Genomic DNA, 19,197 nt, shown 5'->3' with positions numbered 1-19,197 from the left:
TTTGGTAAAATAACCGAAGTAAAAATCAACTATAGTTAGTGACTTCGATGTCGAATAAGCTTTAGGATCGGATTTGAGTGACTCACTCTTACGGGTTTTTTTCCTTGGTCTAGCCCCTCCCACACTCTAACTATAATTTCTTTTCGTTAAAAAAATAGAAATTTAACATAAATTAAGTCTTAAGTCAATTATTATTATTGTTCCAACAATTAGGAGGATTGGCTTCAAATTAAGGATTGTGGGTATGAGTAGTAGGAATTATATATAAAAAATTAATGTTAACAAGTAAGTGTTAAGCAGAATGGTAAGACACATTAAATTCTTAGTGAAAGAATTTTGATCCAAACTTTGAAAATAACATTGTTAAAAGGGTTAATCATGAAACTCAAAAATATTAAGTCTCCGTAGATTGTAAAATGGATGTAAACAATATCTTTGATTCGCAAAAAAAAAAAATTACAACAAATATTTCAACTCATTAATGACGAATACAATTCAATTAGGAGGGTAGATTCAATTCATCATTTTCTTAACCATCCGATCCAGTACTTTGTTTCCTTCACAAAACTTAATGATAGAGTGTGGAGATAACAATTGTTGTTGGATATCATAAATGATCACATCAATATCCTAAATGCATCACATTTACCACTAAGCATATTAATCAAACCCAAATTATCAGATTCCATGATCAAATATTGCCATCCTTGACTCTGATATCTAAGCCAAAAGCATCTATCTTATCTGCCAAGCAAAATTCGTATTAATCTGATTGTATTAATTGCTAAAGGGTACTATTCAATGAATGTTGTACTCTTCTTTGTTGATGAAGAAATAAATCTATTATGGATTATGAACTCATGGTGATTGGCCATGGTTGATTACCAAACCATCTCTAGACTTGATTTGATTCTGTTAATAGTAGAATCATTTCAAGCTTTTCACATGCTCCAACAAATCTAAGCAATAGGGCTTAGGTTATTACCTTGCCCACTCTGATTGAACATGTCCAAAACTTTAACCCACCTATCAACAAAAAAGAAGGAATTATTGGAGGTTGAGAATAAATAAAACTAGATGCCTTCCACATTTATTGGGCAAAAGGGAATTGTGGGGTGTGCCTCGCATTTATCGGATAGTTTGCAGGCACTTAACAAAGACAGAGGTGAAATAGGCACGACATCACAACGTGGAGGACACCAGCATCGTGACAAGGGGCGACGTCATGATAAGGGACGTCGTGATGAGTTCTCCAATTGACGGAGAGGGTGACGTCGTGTAACACCCCTAACCCTTATCCGTCGCCGAAACAGGGTTAAAGAGCATTACCGAACCTTACAGATTAAATACGAACATTTCATAACTTTTATTTTACATATCAAGAATCAGTTATAAAATACTCGTATTGTCCCTTAGATAGATCCTCGAGGCCCAATATACACCTTGGAAATGAATCGGGACTAATCCGGATACTCAGAGAATTTTTTTCCAAAATCTCAAAAATTTTCTTAGAAGCAGGGGACACACACTCGTGTCTTAAGCCGTGTGGGCATTCGATGTGAGGCACACGGTTGTGTCTCATCCCATGTCATTACCCATGTAACTCTCTGACTTGGGTCACACGGTCAAGCAACACGCTCGTGTGCTAGGTCGTGTGCTAAAACCTGAGCACTCTGTTTCAAAATTTTAAGGTGCAGGAGACACACGACCAGGCCACATGCCCATATGCCAGGCCGTGTGTCACACACGGATGAGACACACGCCCTTGTCTCTGCCCGTATGGACGAAAATAGGTCATTTTGTGGCATCTTTTCTAACCCATTCTCGACTCCAGCCTACACATATCAAATTTCACACATATAGGCCATAACAATATCTTCAAAACAACCAACATCATATACATGCCATATAAAACATAGTATGTTTAGCAAAATCTACCAACAAGTTGGATAGTGTGATTCGATATGTTGATCTGACCTCCCGACTTCTCGAAAATCTACAAAGAACATTAAACAACACAAGTAAGCTTAATGTAGCTTAGTAAGTTCGTTGGCTTTAAACTTAAATTTTATCGAACATACTATAATAATTCATTTAAGTAAATCGTTCATTACACATTTTTTTCCAATCACAACTTCAAATGATGAATTCACTTATTTCATCTCAAAATCGATAACATCATTAAATCTTCAAATAATATCCATATGTCACTTACCAGCCTTTTTCAAATTAGAGAACGTCTCACGGGTATGAGTACATATTATATGGAAGCCCAAAAGCTGCACAAAAGCACATAAGTGCTAAACGGGAACCCGTAAGGGTTAAACAGAAGCTCATAAGAGCTTAACAGAAACCCATAAGGGTTAAACTGAAGCTCAAAAGTGCTGAATTGAAACCTATAAGGGTTAAACTGAAACTCATATGAGTTAATTGAAGCTCACGAGAGCTAAATGGAAAGCAAACATAGAAGTTCACAACAAATGTTGAACCCCTGATTTACTTGGGTAATTTACTGTCAATTCCTCATTTGCACAGAATGAATGTACTCAATCCTGCTTTCCACTTTAGCCAGATATCCAATCCAATTCATAATACAACAATATTCCATTTTTTATCCAATAATATATTAAATACACAATAAATTTAGCAATATTCCATTTTTAACAATTTATTAAATACGTAACATCATTCATCAATTTCCAAATAACTATTAAGCTTTAACCATACGAACTTACCTAGGTTAAATTGTAAATTTATAGTAGTTCAATAAATTTATAGTCTTTTTATCCCTTTAAACTTAGCCTATTTAAAGGGGCATTGTATCATTGTTTCGATAAGACAATTAAAGATGTAGTATTATATGGCTTTTTTTAGGGTGACAAGATGTAATCACAGATGAGTCTTGGTGAGAATTTTCGTAGTAACTATAGAGAGAATTTTATACCCCTTTTGAGAGAACTCTATAAGAGTTAAGGCTTTATTTTTAGGGTTTTAGGTTTGTACGTTTAGTACATTTAGGTTTCTTTTCTCCATGTTGTACTCTCGCTTGTTTACTCATTTAGTGAAAAGTCGAATTCTCCTTTGCCAATGGTTTTTATCCTTTTCGGAAGAGTTTTCCACGTAAAATTTGTATGTTCGATCTTCTTTATTTTTCTCTTTTATTGTTTATACAAGACAATCCCCAACAAACTAGTATCAAAGCAAGGTTATGATTTCGCAATCGACTCATTCAGGGATGGAGAGAACAAATTTCAATATTGAGAAGTTTGCTAGAGTCATAGATTTTGGATTGTAGCAATTTTGGATAAAACAGAATGTTTAAAACAATGTTGGTCACAAAGGGTGACAGTCAAGTGGAGGGAGTTGATTTACTCGATATTTTCTCTCCTGTTGTGAAGCACACGTCCGTTCGTGTATCACTAGCATTGGTTGCATTATAAAACCTTGAGTTGAAGACAAGAAGTATTTTAGTTTCCAAGTTCAAGAATAGTTTGGGCTTGGTTCACATTTTACAAATATCGAGTTTGACCCATGAAGGGGCCTAGAGAAGAATGTATGATAAATACGAGTCAATGTGAAGATTTGTTGGGTGTGCCTCACATTTATCAGACAGTTTACAGGCACTTAACAAAGACAAAAAAAAAGGTACAACGTTACGACGTAGAGGACAACGACATTGTGACGAGAGGCGACATTACAATGACGGATGTTAGGACGTCGTGATGACATGATGAGTTCTCCAATTGATGGAAAGGCGACGTCGTGACGAGTATGCATGGGATGTCACGACGACACAGTGTATTCCTCAAGCAATACAATCGCATTTTGACAGCCAAGCAGAATTATTCTAGTCGAACTCTGATTACTTTAGAGATATTTTTGTCATTTTAGCCCTTTAAACTTAACCTATTTAAAGATGCCTTGTATCCCTGTTTTAATAAGGTAATTGAAGATGTCGTACTACAATGATTTTCTTTTGGAGGCAACAAGATGTAGCCACAAATGAGTTTTGGCTAGAGTTTTCATAGTAATTATGGAGATAATTTTGTACCCTTTTTAAGATAACTTTATAGGAGTTAAGGATTTATTTTAGGGGTTTTGGGTTTGTATATTTAGTACATTTAGGTTTATTTTCTCCATATTATACTCTCATTTGTTTACTCATTTAGTGAAAAGTCGAAACCTCCTTTGTCCATGGTTTTTATCTTATTCAGAGGAGTTTTTCACAAAAAAAAAATTGTATGTTTGATCTTCTTTATTTTTCTCTTTCATTATTTATACAGATCAATCCCCAACAGGAATAGAAAAGAATGTCTTCCATATATTCCTTACCCTACTCACACCTATGACAATCTGTCATGAAACTTCTATGTCATTTCGTCATATTTTGTTTAGAAGCAATAACATTAATACACATATATCAAACAAACATTTTAACCTTAGGGGTGGTTTTGAGATTCCAAATAGATTTCCAAAGTTTTGTTTTATTGGTGGTTTGATTAAAGGTCTCATCCACTATGCCTCTCATGGGTGAATTCACTAGTATATTATACCCTTACCTCACTATATACTTCATATCTTATTTGTGAAATACCACATTATGTCATCCTTTTTTTACATGTTTCCAATGTGAATAGCCTAAACCTTTTTATAGGAAAGGAGTCACTAGAGTAAGTCCACTCACCAAAGTAGTATCCCCTTGGTAGGGTTATTTGAAACTTGAGATCTTTCAATGTTAAGGATCCATTAGTCCCACCAAATCAAAATGTCGCGACCATTTCCAACATTCCAACACAACCATCATTTTAGGAGCTTCATTCTTTCAAGAATACTATTCCAAGCCCATAAAGCAAATCTCTATTGGAAAATTTGATTTAGAAAATAGATTTTTTAGGCATAGCGAAAGTTTAATTTCTTTTTTTTTATCAAAACTCCTTATGAAAATGTTGGCATCACAACAATTGCCACTATGAAAATGTTCAATATTCACTCTTTCAGTGTTTCACTCAAACTTGAAAAGGGCTTACCTTTAGGCAGCGGACTTACTTCTAACGTCGCTTCTACTGCTGTATGAATTTTTTTGCATTGGAAAAGAAAAATCAGTAAAATTATTTCAAAGCCCTTTGACTTGACATATGATATTATTTTTCTGTACAAATGTGACATATGGCGTGGTAAGAGTGGTCTATGTGTCTTAACAAGTCAAGCATTAATGTCGTTAGACCCAAATACCATATTAGAAGACAAAATAAAACTATCGGGGAACATTAAACATTAGAAATTGTAAATACCACATTGAAAGATTTGATAAAGTGCAAGAGGCAAATATGACATTGACCCTAAAAGTAATATGTTGAAATTGAAATAGAGATAATTTATTTCAAATATAATTATTTTAAAAAGACGACTTTACAATTTCAATATCAAGAGATAGGTGGCAACTTATCTTATTTACCAAGTTTTTGTTGAGAATTTTATATTAGATAAAAATAACATGATCATCAAACACATTTAAAATATTTATGTCAAAGTTTTTTATTTTCAATAAAATGAATTTATTAAGTGTGTGTTTGGACATCACGAAGTAGTTGGATGAAAGTGTAATTATTAGATAATTCTAATTACCTAGATGTGTTTGATTTACAAAATGCAATTAGATCGCAATTCCTATGTCATGTTTGATAGCATAAATTGTAATTACATAACTACATGATTTTAAAACATATTAATTATTATAAAAACGATCAATTGTAATTGAGAAAAAATCTCTAAACAACTATTTGAAATGAAATCATCAAATTTAATATGTTAGTAGTATTCAACAATATGATTACTAGTATAATTAACAAAAATAAAACATCCCATGCAATTTTATTTATTTACTCAAGCATTTTATATTTGTTAGGTTATTCCTTCTCTAACATTGAACGTGTACTCCTTATCATCAATGCTTGATTATTGACCAAGTATAGATAATTAATAATAAATGTTTTGTAAATTAGTTAAAACAATTACAATTAATTCACAATAAATACTTGTTACAACATAAAATATGATGGTGGCTTGTAATGACGGCTTACACCATATTGGATGTAAAGAGCTGCTAGGGCGAGGACGATTCATATTGTAGGAGGTGTAGAGAATAGCTATACTTGGAGACTTAAAGAGGTGATGAAGAGAGATCTAAGCAGAGTGATGTTAAGTATCCACCGAGCTTAAGGGCCATGGTAAGGTGGTAGGTGTTAGCCTAGGGTGCTATGAGATTTGACTTGAAGGGACTAGGTAAAGGAGCTATAAGATGTGATGGATTGATGGGTGCCTTCGTGGGGTTTTTCTAATATATATATACCGCATGAGTCTCAAGGCTGTGATATTTGGGAGAAAAGTAAGTCGGTATAACTTAAGCGGGGACGTGGAACTAGACCTTTGCAGGAGGATCTTTATAACAAGTCACTCTACTAAGGGAGGAGACTCATGCGTCTCATAGGATATAGGGTATAATAATACAATTTAAGTTAGTTAATTATTTAGTAGATCAAAATGTGTGAATAATTATCTCGTTAATAAAATTTATGATTGTTTAAATGAGATTAATAAAATAACATATAATATATATATATATATATATATATATATATATATATATGACCTAAAATTAAAATATTATTGTTATGGTATAAAAATAACTTTTAAACTTAAATTAAGTAGGAGTATATTTGAAAGCAGCATGGTAATTGGAATTGAGTATAATTATTTGTGTAACTACTACACTAAACTAAGGGTAACAAACATATTATTTAATATATTAAATAATTTTTAAAATTTAAACTAAATACAATTTTTCTTTAGTATTTTTCATTTTTCATAAAACTAAAATAAAAACAACCTGTGTTAACAAAAATCAAATGGAGCCTAAATTGTAAAAAAGTCGATGTTGTTTAGTGGATTAAACATGTCAATCATTTATAATCTTTTCATAGTAAACAACCTTTGTTTTTCCAAACATATAAATGGTAAGGAATTGACTATTTTTCTATAGTATTAACCGATTGAGTTTTAGCTCGATCGATATTGATATTATTGTTAGTGTAGGAAGTCATGAATTTAAATACGATGATTGCATTGTCTTCTTATTTAAAAGTTGAAATGGACTATATCTAATTTTAAACATTATATAAAAAACAAACATAATAAAAAATTATAATAAGATTAATATTAAAAATATAATAATAAATACAAATTGTTTTATATAAAATAAGATTGGAAATTCGAAAACTTCAACATCCCTATTAAAGAAAGACTTGGGTAAAAGATATTTGTTTAGTTGGATGGACAATAATTGTGGGGTGGTGACCTCATAAACTTGTTGGCCAAGTAGTCGACCCAAAAAGAAAATTAAATATTCCACGTGCCGGCTATTCTACACTGAATAATTCCACTTTTTCAAAATTTTTTATTCTATGCAAATTGATGTGCCCTTTTTTTCTTCAACGCTTCCGTCCTCACACTATCTATCTACGGGAACTTAAACAATTTTTTTAGAGGATGAATTTGAAAAGTATAAATTTATTTTTATTAATTTAAAGTTTTAATTTTTAAAAAAAAATTTAAATAAATAATTTTCTATTTTAGCAGTCGGGTCTCTGTCAGCCCCCAACTATGCCCCTAACACCATCCAGATATTTTTATACAATAACATTAGAATCTTTCTTGGGTGTTTCTGATTTTACGTGTTGACAAATCTATTTCACTCTAGTTTTTATAACGCCAGCAAAAAAGAAATGAAGACGATGCTTCTCGCCTACCACTTTGCCGTTTGCCAATAAAGCCGAATTAGCATTGTAGTTCTAATTGAAAAAAACAAAGAAGACTTAGACTTGAGAAAACCATATTGGGCCTACATTGGACTAAATTTCAGGGGTCCATCTGAACTTTCTACGTCGCTTACGCTCTGTCTCAAACAACATTTTATATTTTTAAATCATTGTAATTAGATAATAATTAAATTTATAGAAAACATTAAAAAGGTTGGGATAATTTTTCTTTTTGGTGATAAAGAGGCTGTAAAGCCTAAACACAAAATCAACAACTACACATAACCTTCATGTTTAACACATCATTTCAAAGCACATTCCAAATCTATGCCCGACCATCTATCTAGATCTGAAAGCTCGTTTAAAAATGAAAGGGTTTAAATAAAAATATAAATTTTTGAATAAAATTTAAAGTCCGATTTCTATATAAATTGGGATTTAGGTAATATTTGTTTGGCCGAAAGCTCGGCTCATAATATATTTTTATTATAAAAATTAATTATATTAATTATATATATTAAATAATAATTATACATATTTATATTGAATCACTCATGCAATAATAATTAAATTCATTATCTAAAGCCCAAAAAAGCCTACCCAACAAATGGCCTCTTTGGATGAGTGGTGCATTTTCCTGTGATTAGTGTAAAAACAATAGTAGTACTGAGATTATATATTATAACGATATTATAACGTAAGACCAAAAAAAGCTAAACACACTGCATTGAAGGTAAACGCCCATCCAAAGGGGCTCTAAATAACTTAACCCAAAATATAAAAATTTAAAAGATATATTTAATATAATAAAATATTTATTATATATATGTTAATATTTTTAATATAAATACTTCTTTAATGTATTTTTAATGTGTAAGAAAACATTTATTTTTGGTAGTTTTTAGTACATTTAGTGTATTATATATTTAAAAAAAATATTTTTAAATAAAAATTAATCTAAAAAAAATCAAATATGGAAAAGTTTAGTAGGGCTTGATTTATCTTTCTTAATTTGGGTTGGATTTGGACAAAAATAAACCCATTTTTTGAATTGGGTTGGACTCGAGTTTGAAAAATTGACTACATATCTTACATGAGCCCAACCCATTATCACATTTAAGCTTAAAATCCTCTATATGTAATTCTTTTAGTGTCTTTAAAAAATAAAAAGACTAAAATATATTTAAATAATATAATATATTTTATTTATTGATAAAATTGAAAGGTGAAAAATTAAAGAGGCATGAAAATCTTATTATCTCGATTAACACCTAACACAAACACAATTAAGTGGTTTATAATAGTAGATATACCGTCATGGAGAATACCGTGACTAAAGCACAAGGGGGCTTAGGGCTTAAGGCCCAAAAGAAACTATGAAAGGGGGCAGGGGTTTTAGCCCTTCCTGCCACTGCTCTGGAAACCTTCGAATGAAAACATGGGTAAAGAAAGTGAGCTTTGGGACGACTCCGCCCTCATCGATGCCTTCGACAACGCCATGTCCAAATATAAGGTTTCCCCCTCCCTCTTCTTTTCGCTTATTTTAATTTGGGTTTGTGGTTGCAACAATCAAACTTTTTTCAAGTTTATAATTAGTTGTTGTTTTAATGGTATATGCATTTCTGCTGCAGAAAATGCATGGAAAGAAAAACAGTGAGGCCAATGTCTCTGTTTCTGTTCATCAAACCGGTGATGAGGCCATAAAGTAAGCCTTTGTTTAGTTACCTTTTTCCTGTGTTATTTGCAGAAGATACGATTTTGGTTGATATTCACAAATTATTATTGAATGAAATATACTGTTGATGGTATATTTTTTTAACCACTTGGGAATGTAATAATTCTCTTCTTGATCAAATGTGATGTTGATATGAAGTTCAATTTTGATAATTTTGAATTTCAAGAATCAAGATATGTTATTCCAGTTTGATTTCTTCCCATCTTTATTGCCTTTCTCCTTCTTTAGGGTTACTTAAAATTTTCTTTGTTTACTTACATTTTTACATACTTCTGGTTTATAAAGACCCAGGGATGCAGGAGAGAACAGCAGTTCCAGAGCCAATACTGGGATGGAAATGGAGGCGGCGAAGGATGTTGAACCAGTTAAAGAAAATCATACTGTAAAGTTACAGACTCCTGAGACTTGCATAGATTCATCTAGTCTGCCAATGCAGGATAAGCAAGATGGGAATAAGGCCTATTCGGATTCGCAAGCTGCGCAGGACTATAACCAATTACTCACCCAGTATTATGAGGTTGAAGACAAGAGGCAAATGATTCTGCAGCAGCTTCAGCAATTTGGTAGTTGGAATTATCAATACTCGGGTGAGGGTTCTAGCACAGCTGCACAGTGGAGTACCTCCTGTGCTTCTCAGGAGTATCCAATTCCTACAAGTCAAGCTTCACACTCCACTGTCATCTGTTCGTGTTGCCCATATGCATGTCAATCTCTGGCAACAACATGCACATCATATCCTTGCTGTTCTTTGGCTGGGACATCTGTTGGTAAAATTAGCACTGAACCAAACGGTGCAGTGGCTTATGGAAACTTACCACCTTTCATAGATTCCGACATTGTTAAAACAGCTATGGGAGCTGCAGAAAGAGCTATATCCTCTATGACAACAAAAGCTTCTATTAATCCTAATGTAAATGAAGGTAACTATGGCTTTCCCAAGTGTCGTAAAGAGTTATCGGGCTTTTTGTTTTACCGTCTCAAGCTTGTTTCTGTAATATGTTAGGAAAAGTGAAGTGTTATGCCCATAAATTTAGCCCAAGTTGATTAGTATACTCTTGCCTTTTTTGTTATTCAATAATGGTTGAATCTTGTTCAGCACTATTTTGATGTGTATTAAATTTCTCATAGATTTATATTTGCATTGAATGCAGAGAACAAGGAGAAGAAAGATGGTGAAGAGGAAATGAATCAAAGTACTAGTTGTGAAACTGATCTCACTGTACTTTTAAATGCATGGTATTCTGCCGGCTTCTATACAGGAAAGTAAGTGATTCCACTAAGCCACTTCTCCGAACTGTCAGAAACCTGAATACATTTCTTTCTTCTCTTCTTTTCCCGGAATGATTATGATGAATGAGCATTTGCAAAAATATATCTTTCATCTCAGACGGTCTTGTATTAACGCTAATACTAATAAGTAACTCACAAGCATCTGAAATTAATAAATATGTCTTGTGGGATACATATTTGTGATAATTTGTTTAAATGGCAAGTATAATTCACTAAGAATCAGGTATCCAGTCTGATGTGATCTCTTAAGAGAATTTATTAATTAGGTTGATACATGCCTGCTGGATGTGTTGACTATTTCTTTCATTGGGTAATGCCAGTACATTCCCTATCTCAGATGTAAAAGTATTTTGTTAACTCTGCCAATACATTGCTTTTAAACGTATGTATCAAATAAAATAATAGAGTTGTGCTGAGCTCTGTAATCATATAGAAGTTTAACATTGATATGCAGGTACCTTGTGGAGCAGAGTATTGCTAAGAGAAGGCAGTGATAAGCAATTCTTATTGTGCAATGTGGACTGCTACAAGGCGAGATCCCTGATATCAGTCGTCCTGCACATTGCATGGAATCCCTACATTTATTTGGTGGGCGAGAAAGGAACATGAGAACGTATGACCAAGATACGAAGTGTAGTAGAGAGGCTCAGATTTTGCAACAAATTCAAGAAATTATCAGATAACGGCTGCATGGTTTAAGGAACAGCTTTGCTGATGATCCTGTTAATAGGGATTTGTGTTGGAGTCTAAATAGTGCTAAGTTCGCTTAGGCATGTTACTTTGTTAGATACTCTGGATTGCACTGCTTATTATGTGTTGCTTGTACTGTTAAAAGTAATGGGAAGGCCAGCAAAGTGATCAACATTCATTTTTGTTAATTTGGGTTGGATTCAACATAAGCTCAAATCCACTTAACATCATTGGTATGAATAATCACATTGCATTAGTAGCTAATAAATTCTAAACATTTAATTCTTTTAAATTTACTAGAATTATCACTGAATTCTTATGGTAGGATTAATCATCGGATTAATCAGTATGAAGAGAAATATCGTATGGACTGATTCACAAACTGGTGAATTAAAGAATTAGTTGAATTAATTTTAAATATATTTTTAATAATATAGATTAATTATCGAGTTGATAAACTAGTGATTTGATGAATTTTAGCATCAGTTAGCTTTTTTTTTTCTTTCTTCTTTTTATAAACTGATTAATGTATATTTTAAATAAAATAAGAAGAATGAATGGTGGAGATTGAATCTTGACATTCGATCTCGGTTGACCAAAAAAGGTTCATTGTTATTATAAGAGAGACGATTCAGTGAGGCGTTAGCTAGTTCAGCAATAGAAAACCCTTTGGGCAATTGGGAAATTAGGGTAGAGCAAAAATGGCGAGAACATCATCCAGCAAAGAAAATGCTCAAGCTTTATTCCATTCTCTTCGCTCTGCTTATGCTGCCACTCCAGTCAATCTCAAGGTCTCTCTTGCACTCTCCTTCCTTCCCTTTTTAGCTCTCACTTCCTTTTTCTAATCCTTGTGTGTTTTTTTTGGGGTTTTCTAAGTACAGATCATTGATCTGTATGTGGGTTTCGCAGTCTTCACTGCTCTGATCCAGGTACTTTCGCTCATCTTTAGAAATCCGTTTTCTCTCCCTCATTTTTAGTGACTGAAATACATTGATTTGTTCTTCTGGGGTTTCTAATTCTTTGCTTTCGCTCTATATTTAATCCATCGTAGCTGTCTTCCTTGAAACGCACTTAAAAAATAGATAATCAGAATAAGAAATTGGAAATGTAAGTATAGATTGAAGGAATTAATGAGTTTGTATAAAATCATGCTCAATGTTTTGAATGAAATTCCATGAAAACCAGCTTATAATAGTGTCAAACGATTGCCGACTGTTTAATTGTTGTACTGAGTCGTGTATCTTTTGATTTTGTTTGTGTAATTCTATCGAATATATTTAGTTTAGTTCATTGTACAGTGTTAAATCTTGAGTTACCTTGAGGATCCACAGGTGGTTTACATGGCTAGTGTGGGATCATTTCCTTTCAACTCTTTTCTTTCTGGAGTGCTTTCTTGTGTTGGGACTGCTGTCCTTGCTGGTAAGTGGACTTTGCATCATCGCTCTTTGGCTTTACTAGATAGAAGACTTACCTGACACCCTTGTGGTTTTGATTGATGCAGTTTGTCTTCGCATTCAGGTGAACAAGGAAAACAAGGAATTCAAGGTAAGCATTTCAAAGTTATCTTACATTCCAGTAGTTCTTCGGGCAGGAGAATAAAAACAAAATTGGATGGTCTTATTATCCGTCCAACTTCAAATTGAGGAGTTCAATTTAACCTCACGGAATAACATCTTTTCTCCTTTGAAGTTTTTGGATTTGGGGGGAATTCAACTGGGTGTATGTATATAGGTGTGAACATTTGATTGCATGTTAAATCCTCAACTTGAAAATGTTCATATCAATTGCAGGATCTACCACCTGAGAGAGCTTTTGCAGATTTTGTTCTTTGCAACTTGGTGCTCCATTTGGTGATCATGAATTTCCTTGGATAAAATCATAATTTCCAGGTTTTGCCGGACTGCGTGTTTTCTCAGTTTCCGGCCGTGATTCATAATTTTAGCATGAAATGAAGTTCTTAGATCATCATTATGAGCTTGAGCATACATCCAGAACTGTAGTAGGAATTTGATATTTTATCTTTGGCTAAAGAGTTTCAAGATAACTTGATGAGAAACAAAAGACATTTGAGTATAGATTTGATCGTTCTGATTTCTTTACATGATTGTCATTTATACAAGCACTTTATATTTTGGGATCTCTTTCATGCATAGTTTGACAAGTTGTAGCTGGAAATTTTAAAAGAAAAACATAAAATTCATATTGAACTTAAATTCAACTTAGAAATTTACATCTACTAAGAGCATATACTGGCTCATGATTTTCTAATCTAGGATATACATGGATCATTTGAAAGTTGTAGGACTGATGAAGCACGTACGTGGACTAGGAAGTGCCTACCAACTGCTTAAATTTCTCTTACAGCAATATACTTGCCACTGTAGTTCTTTATTGGTGCTCGTTCAATTAAAGTGTTGCAACCTTGAGCAGAAAAGTAACTTGCCAAGACCTAAGACTGAGCAAAAACCCTTTTGTTGCATATGCCAATGAGAATTGTATGATGCATGGTTTGACTGATCAATTTTTATGATAAGAAGTTAGGTCTCTATTTACCTTGTTGAAACATAACATCAATTCTTAATTGGATAATTTTACGGAGAGTCGATGCAACCATTACAATCGGCAATGCATGGGCTTGAAACGTATGCGAATTCAACATTTTCCCTACTTCATTTATCCGTAGACATTACATATAAACAAATTTTGGATGCCATATATTTACATAAACATGAAAAATTAATGCTATAAATATAATGAATGAAAGATGTAAGCGTGAAATGGCGAATGACCCCATTTTGTTGGATATGCGGGCTTGAGTAAGAAATTGTATAATCTTTGCTGTCGGAGATGCCAACTCGGATAAGGTATGTGAGTAGGGCAGATGAGGATGGAGGGAGAAGACCATACATGATGGAGAGGCAAATTGGGTGGAAGAAACCGTAGGAAGGCTGGTTCAAGCTTAAATATACAGTGCTGCAAGACAATGTGGAAATAGAGCAGCTGCGGAGTCTGAAGGTGATTGGAGATCAGGATGACTCGAAGCTTAGGGCCTGCGGTGTGGGGGGTGTATGAAGGCTTGAAGCTTGAATAATGTTGAAACCGTTGTGAAGCTTCTGACAGGGAAAGAAATGATCAGGAGAGATCTTAGCATGGTAAATAACCTTATTCAGGTTACTCATAGGCAGTGACAGGTCCAAATAAACCATATCTAATCGTGCGGCTGATACATTGGAAGGTCTAGGACAAACGAGATTGAAACCATCCTTCACATCGATGCAGCGGGTTTTACTTTTACCACGACTTGTTTCTGTAACACCGGCTTTAGAACTTCCTTCTCTTCTATTTCCAAAAAGAAAAAAAAAACATGAAACATGTAGGAATTGTCAAATCTAATGCATTCTCATGAGGCTATTGCTTATATTGGGCCTAACCTTATCCAATATGACATATTTGAGCCATTAGCAAGCAAGAGATCCGTGGAGTGGAAATGCGATGAGGTGGGTGGTGTCGCCTCTTACGAAGGCCTTAATGAGAGTCCTAACAGCCACAGAAGTTGTGGAAAAAAAAAAAAAACACTCCATTATTAAATAACAAAGAGACCTGACATACATCTAATATTTTATGTCTGTTTCTGGAGATTTACAAAGGCAGTAATATGTAGTTAGTGTATATATAATGTGCAGCTCACATGCTGAGTGAAGAAAACATCAGAAAATACTAGCAAAGCTTCTTCTTTTTTTTAAAAGAAAAAAATCCTTCTTTTTGTCTCCTTGTATTCGATGTTTATTGTTGGTTGTGCAGCTTCCCATTTGTTAAACCAAAAACGCACTGAACAAAGCACGAGAATGCTTTCCTTTCACTCTTTTGATGTTAAGTTTCAATGGGGATTAGATTACCACACCCCCCAACAGCATATCTATTAATATTATTATATAATAATGTTAGATGCACGAGGTTTTCGTATCATCTCACATTGATAAATGTCCAAAAATTGTATTCATCTTGCTTGTAACGATACTCAGAGACAGACAGATGCATTTGTTTAGGGTGAGTGAGTGCTCCAACTATGTTTTAAAAATTGCCATGTCTTGGTAACTAAACCTGATTTATGATGCCTGTCTTTCTCTTATTTATTTCTTTTCTAAACCAAATTTACAGTTGTTCTTCCCTCACATGTAATTAATTAATCAGCCTTAGATTTCTGACACCTCATAATTATATATTTATAGAAATAAACATCTTACCATCACATTGAATAAAAATAACGGATCTAATCACAAAATTCACTTCCACATTTTTAGTTTCTAAGTTAGTTTATGAGGTCAAGAGTTCAAAGCTTAAGAAACCCTTTCTCTAAATTTCAAACTAGCATAATGCAACTAAATAAAATAAAATCAATACATTTAATTTTAATTAAAATTTCTGAATGTGGATAAAATAAAAAACTTATTCAACCAGAAACATTTGTTTAATTCTTGGATAGTGGTTTTTTAGTTATTTTATTTAAATATTAAACAAAAATATGATCGTAATAATACTATTTATCATTAATAAGATTATATTAACTTTTTTCCAATTGAATTTATACCGATTAATCCGTAACCCAATTCAATATAATAAGTATGGGTTAATAATTAAATATCATCAGCAAGTAACTGCAAATATACTTGTCATGATGCATGTTCTTTTTGGTACAACAAATGAAATTTTTAATTTTACAAATAAAGTATAAAATTATCATGTATCTTAATTGATGTATAAAAAATTATATATATTTTTTAATTTCGGGTGAGTTTGGATGGACGATGCGTTTACCTGTAATTAGTATAAAAACAACGATAATTGTGATATTAAATATTATAGCATGAACTAAATGCACCGCACTACAGTCTACCCCCAAATTATAATTATACCATTTTACATGATGGACAGAAAATTAAGAAAACTTTGCCCCAAAAAGCAGAGATGATTGCATTCCTAAAAAACGGGTCAATTGACTTCATAAAAGGAGTGATTATTATGAATCCAATTTTTAGTGAACTAGTAAAAATCGTTGAAGTAAAAAATTATATGTATATATTTATTTTTTGATATAATTTTAAAAATATTTTTATATATAAATGATGAGTTTGAAATAATACCATTAAATTAATTATATATTTATTGAATAATTTATTTAATTCAATGATTAGATTTAATCAATTGGACTGAAAAAAAAAAAAACCTTTTTCACCTATTGAATTTTGTTGATAAGATATGATGTGGTTAATGAATGGTTATTATGTTCCATGTAAAACATTATGAAGTACAGTAGTGTTTGAAAGAAACAAAGGCATTAGGCATGCATGCCATGCCATGCTACCTGTTCTTATTACTCTCCCAACTAATTATGTTCTTCCCAGAAATTCAACTAATTGTGTCCTCCACCATCTCCTATCTCCTTTTACTTACTTATTTGTGATTTATTATTCTACCTTAATTATGATTATTCATTATCTCTTTCTTTCTCATCTGATTTGATTTAGATTAAACCCCAAAGTTATTAAATGTGTCTTTGATAATAGTTCAGGTCCTATTCCCTAATAAACTAAAACAATAGGTTATACCCAATAAAAATAAATGGATATTTTGGTATAAATGAAACCGATATAAGTTTTGGATATAATGATCGGACATGTTTTATTCTTAAGTAGAGGTACATGTTTAAATCAGGGAGATGATGTTATTAAAAAGACAACCACAAACATCAAACATGAACCATAAAACATATATGACGAATACTCAAAAAAGTTACAAATATCAAGAAATGCTGAATATTAAGTGGGCTAAGCTACAACTTCTATATATTGAGTTAAATGTAATAAATATAAAATTATTTAATATTTTTAAATATTAAAAAAATTATTAAAGAACAATTAATGGTGTGCTTAGCTGAGTAGAAAAAAAAACTACTAAGGGATACAATTTTATCCTAATCAACCGGCTTTATCGAGAAAGATTTTTTTTTTAGGCCAAGAGGTTGATAGCGAGATCTCGAATCAACTTATTAGTCTTATGGTATATCTCAGTATAGAGAGTGATACCAAAGATCTATATTTGTTTATAAACTCTTCTTGCGGATGGGTAATCCTCAGAGTAGCTATTTATGATACTATGTAATTTGTGCAACCAGATGTGCATACAATATGCATAGGATTGACTGCTTCAATGGTATCTTTTCTCCTGGCCGGAGGATAAATTACCAAACGTCTAGCATTCCCTCACGTTTGACGCCAAATGAGTTTTTTTGTGAAAAAATAGAAAAAAAAATAAATTTTAAGTATACTTGACCATAAGAAAAAGGGAGAAGAAAGAAAACATCATAAATGATTATTTTCCATTAATCTTAATCTACAAAAACAGTTTATTCCAAATTAGAACCATATGAGAGAAAATAAGGGGTGGAATAAAAAAATGTATTTTTCATTAGTTTCATTTTCTTTCCTCCACTATTTAACTCTATCAAGTAATGAATGGAAAGAATACGATTTTTTCTTTTAATTTTTCCATCTATCCTATTAAGTACACTAATGGAAAGAAAAATTATATTTTCATCTTTCTATTGGTCCATCCTTTCTGTGGAGTGTGACTCGAATTTACCGGATAGTCTACAGGCACTTAATAAAGACAGATGTGAAATATGCATGACGTCACGATGTGGAGGACATCGATATCGTGATGAGGGGCGACGTCACGGCGAGGGATGTCAGAACGTTGTGACGAGTTTTTCGATTGACAGAGAGGGTGATATCGTGACAAGCATGCATGGGACGTCACGACGACATGACGCATTCCTCAAGTAATACAGCCGCATTTTGATAGTCAAGTAGGACTTCATCTCCTAATCGAACTATGATTACTTTAGAGATATTTTAGTCGTTTTATCCCTTTAAACTTAGCCTATTTAAAGGGGTCTCGTATCCTTGTTTCGGTAAGACAATCAAAGATGTAGTACTACATTGCTTTTTTTTTGGAGGTGACCAGATGCAGTCGCAGATGAATTTGGGAGAGAGTTTTCGTGGTGACTATAAAGAGAATTTTGTACCCCTTTTGAGGGAACTTTATGAGAGTTACGGCTTTGTTTTTTGGGATTTGAGTTTGCATGTTTAGTACATTTAGGTTTTTTTTCTTTTTCATATTGGACTCTCATTTATTTACTCATTTAGTGAAAAGTTAAAGCTTCCTTTACTCATAGTTTTTATCGTCTTTTAAAGGAGTTTTCAATTTAAAATTTGTATTCAAACTTTTATATCTTTTCTATTTTGTTATTTATACGACCGTTCCCTACGCTTTCAATTTTCTTTTCATCCTACCGAGCAAAACACTCTTCTTTTGCAAATTTATAGTAAGTTTGAGATTATCTACAAGGATATAAAACTTTTGATTTAAGGAAAGAGAAATTGATTTTGACCTTTTTTTTTTTAATCTTGAATTTCATTTCTACTCAAATTATTTGAAAGAAAAAAAAAAGGAAAAATTGGGTTACTCAAAACCAATTTCAGATGGGTAGATATGCAGTAACATCAACGTCAAGAATCTCTGCCACATCAAGTAGGAATCTTTGAAATGAATTTGGCGAAAATTTTATGCACTTGTTAACATATTTGGTTGGCATTGATATGCCCACTT

At 32.6% G+C, this 19,197-nt stretch overlaps 2 protein-coding genes across 2 annotated transcripts; both read left to right on the top strand.

Annotated features, from left to right (window-relative positions):
• Positions 1-9,179: 9,179 nt before the first annotated feature.
• Positions 9,180-11,717, top strand: LOC105764979 (uncharacterized). Its single transcript, XM_012583830.2, has 5 exons — positions 9,180-9,327; positions 9,446-9,519; positions 9,835-10,469; positions 10,701-10,812; positions 11,294-11,717. Exons 1-5 carry the CDS (start codon positions 9,253-9,255, stop codon positions 11,331-11,333), a joined length of 936 nt encoding a protein of 311 aa, XP_012439284.1. The 5' UTR covers positions 9,180-9,252; the 3' UTR covers positions 11,334-11,717.
• A 435-nt stretch (positions 11,718-12,152) lies between these two features.
• On the top strand, positions 12,153-13,628 carry LOC105764978 (dolichyl-diphosphooligosaccharide--protein glycosyltransferase subunit DAD1). The gene is made up of 5 exons (XM_012583829.2): positions 12,153-12,320; positions 12,411-12,458; positions 12,861-12,948; positions 13,031-13,074; positions 13,320-13,628. The coding sequence occupies exons 1-5, from the start codon at positions 12,231-12,233 to the stop codon at positions 13,401-13,403; spliced, it is 354 nt and encodes a 117-aa protein (XP_012439283.1). The 5' UTR covers positions 12,153-12,230; the 3' UTR covers positions 13,404-13,628.
• Positions 13,629-19,197: the final 5,569 nt, after the last annotated feature.

This window comes from Gossypium raimondii, chromosome 12 (genome assembly GCF_025698545.1).
Source record: "Gossypium raimondii isolate GPD5lz chromosome 12, ASM2569854v1, whole genome shotgun sequence".
NCBI lineage: Eukaryota > Viridiplantae > Streptophyta > Magnoliopsida > Malvales > Malvaceae > Gossypium > Gossypium raimondii.
The sequence above is the reverse complement of the archived record's forward strand: the minus strand, read 5'-3'. Positions and strand labels throughout refer to the sequence as shown.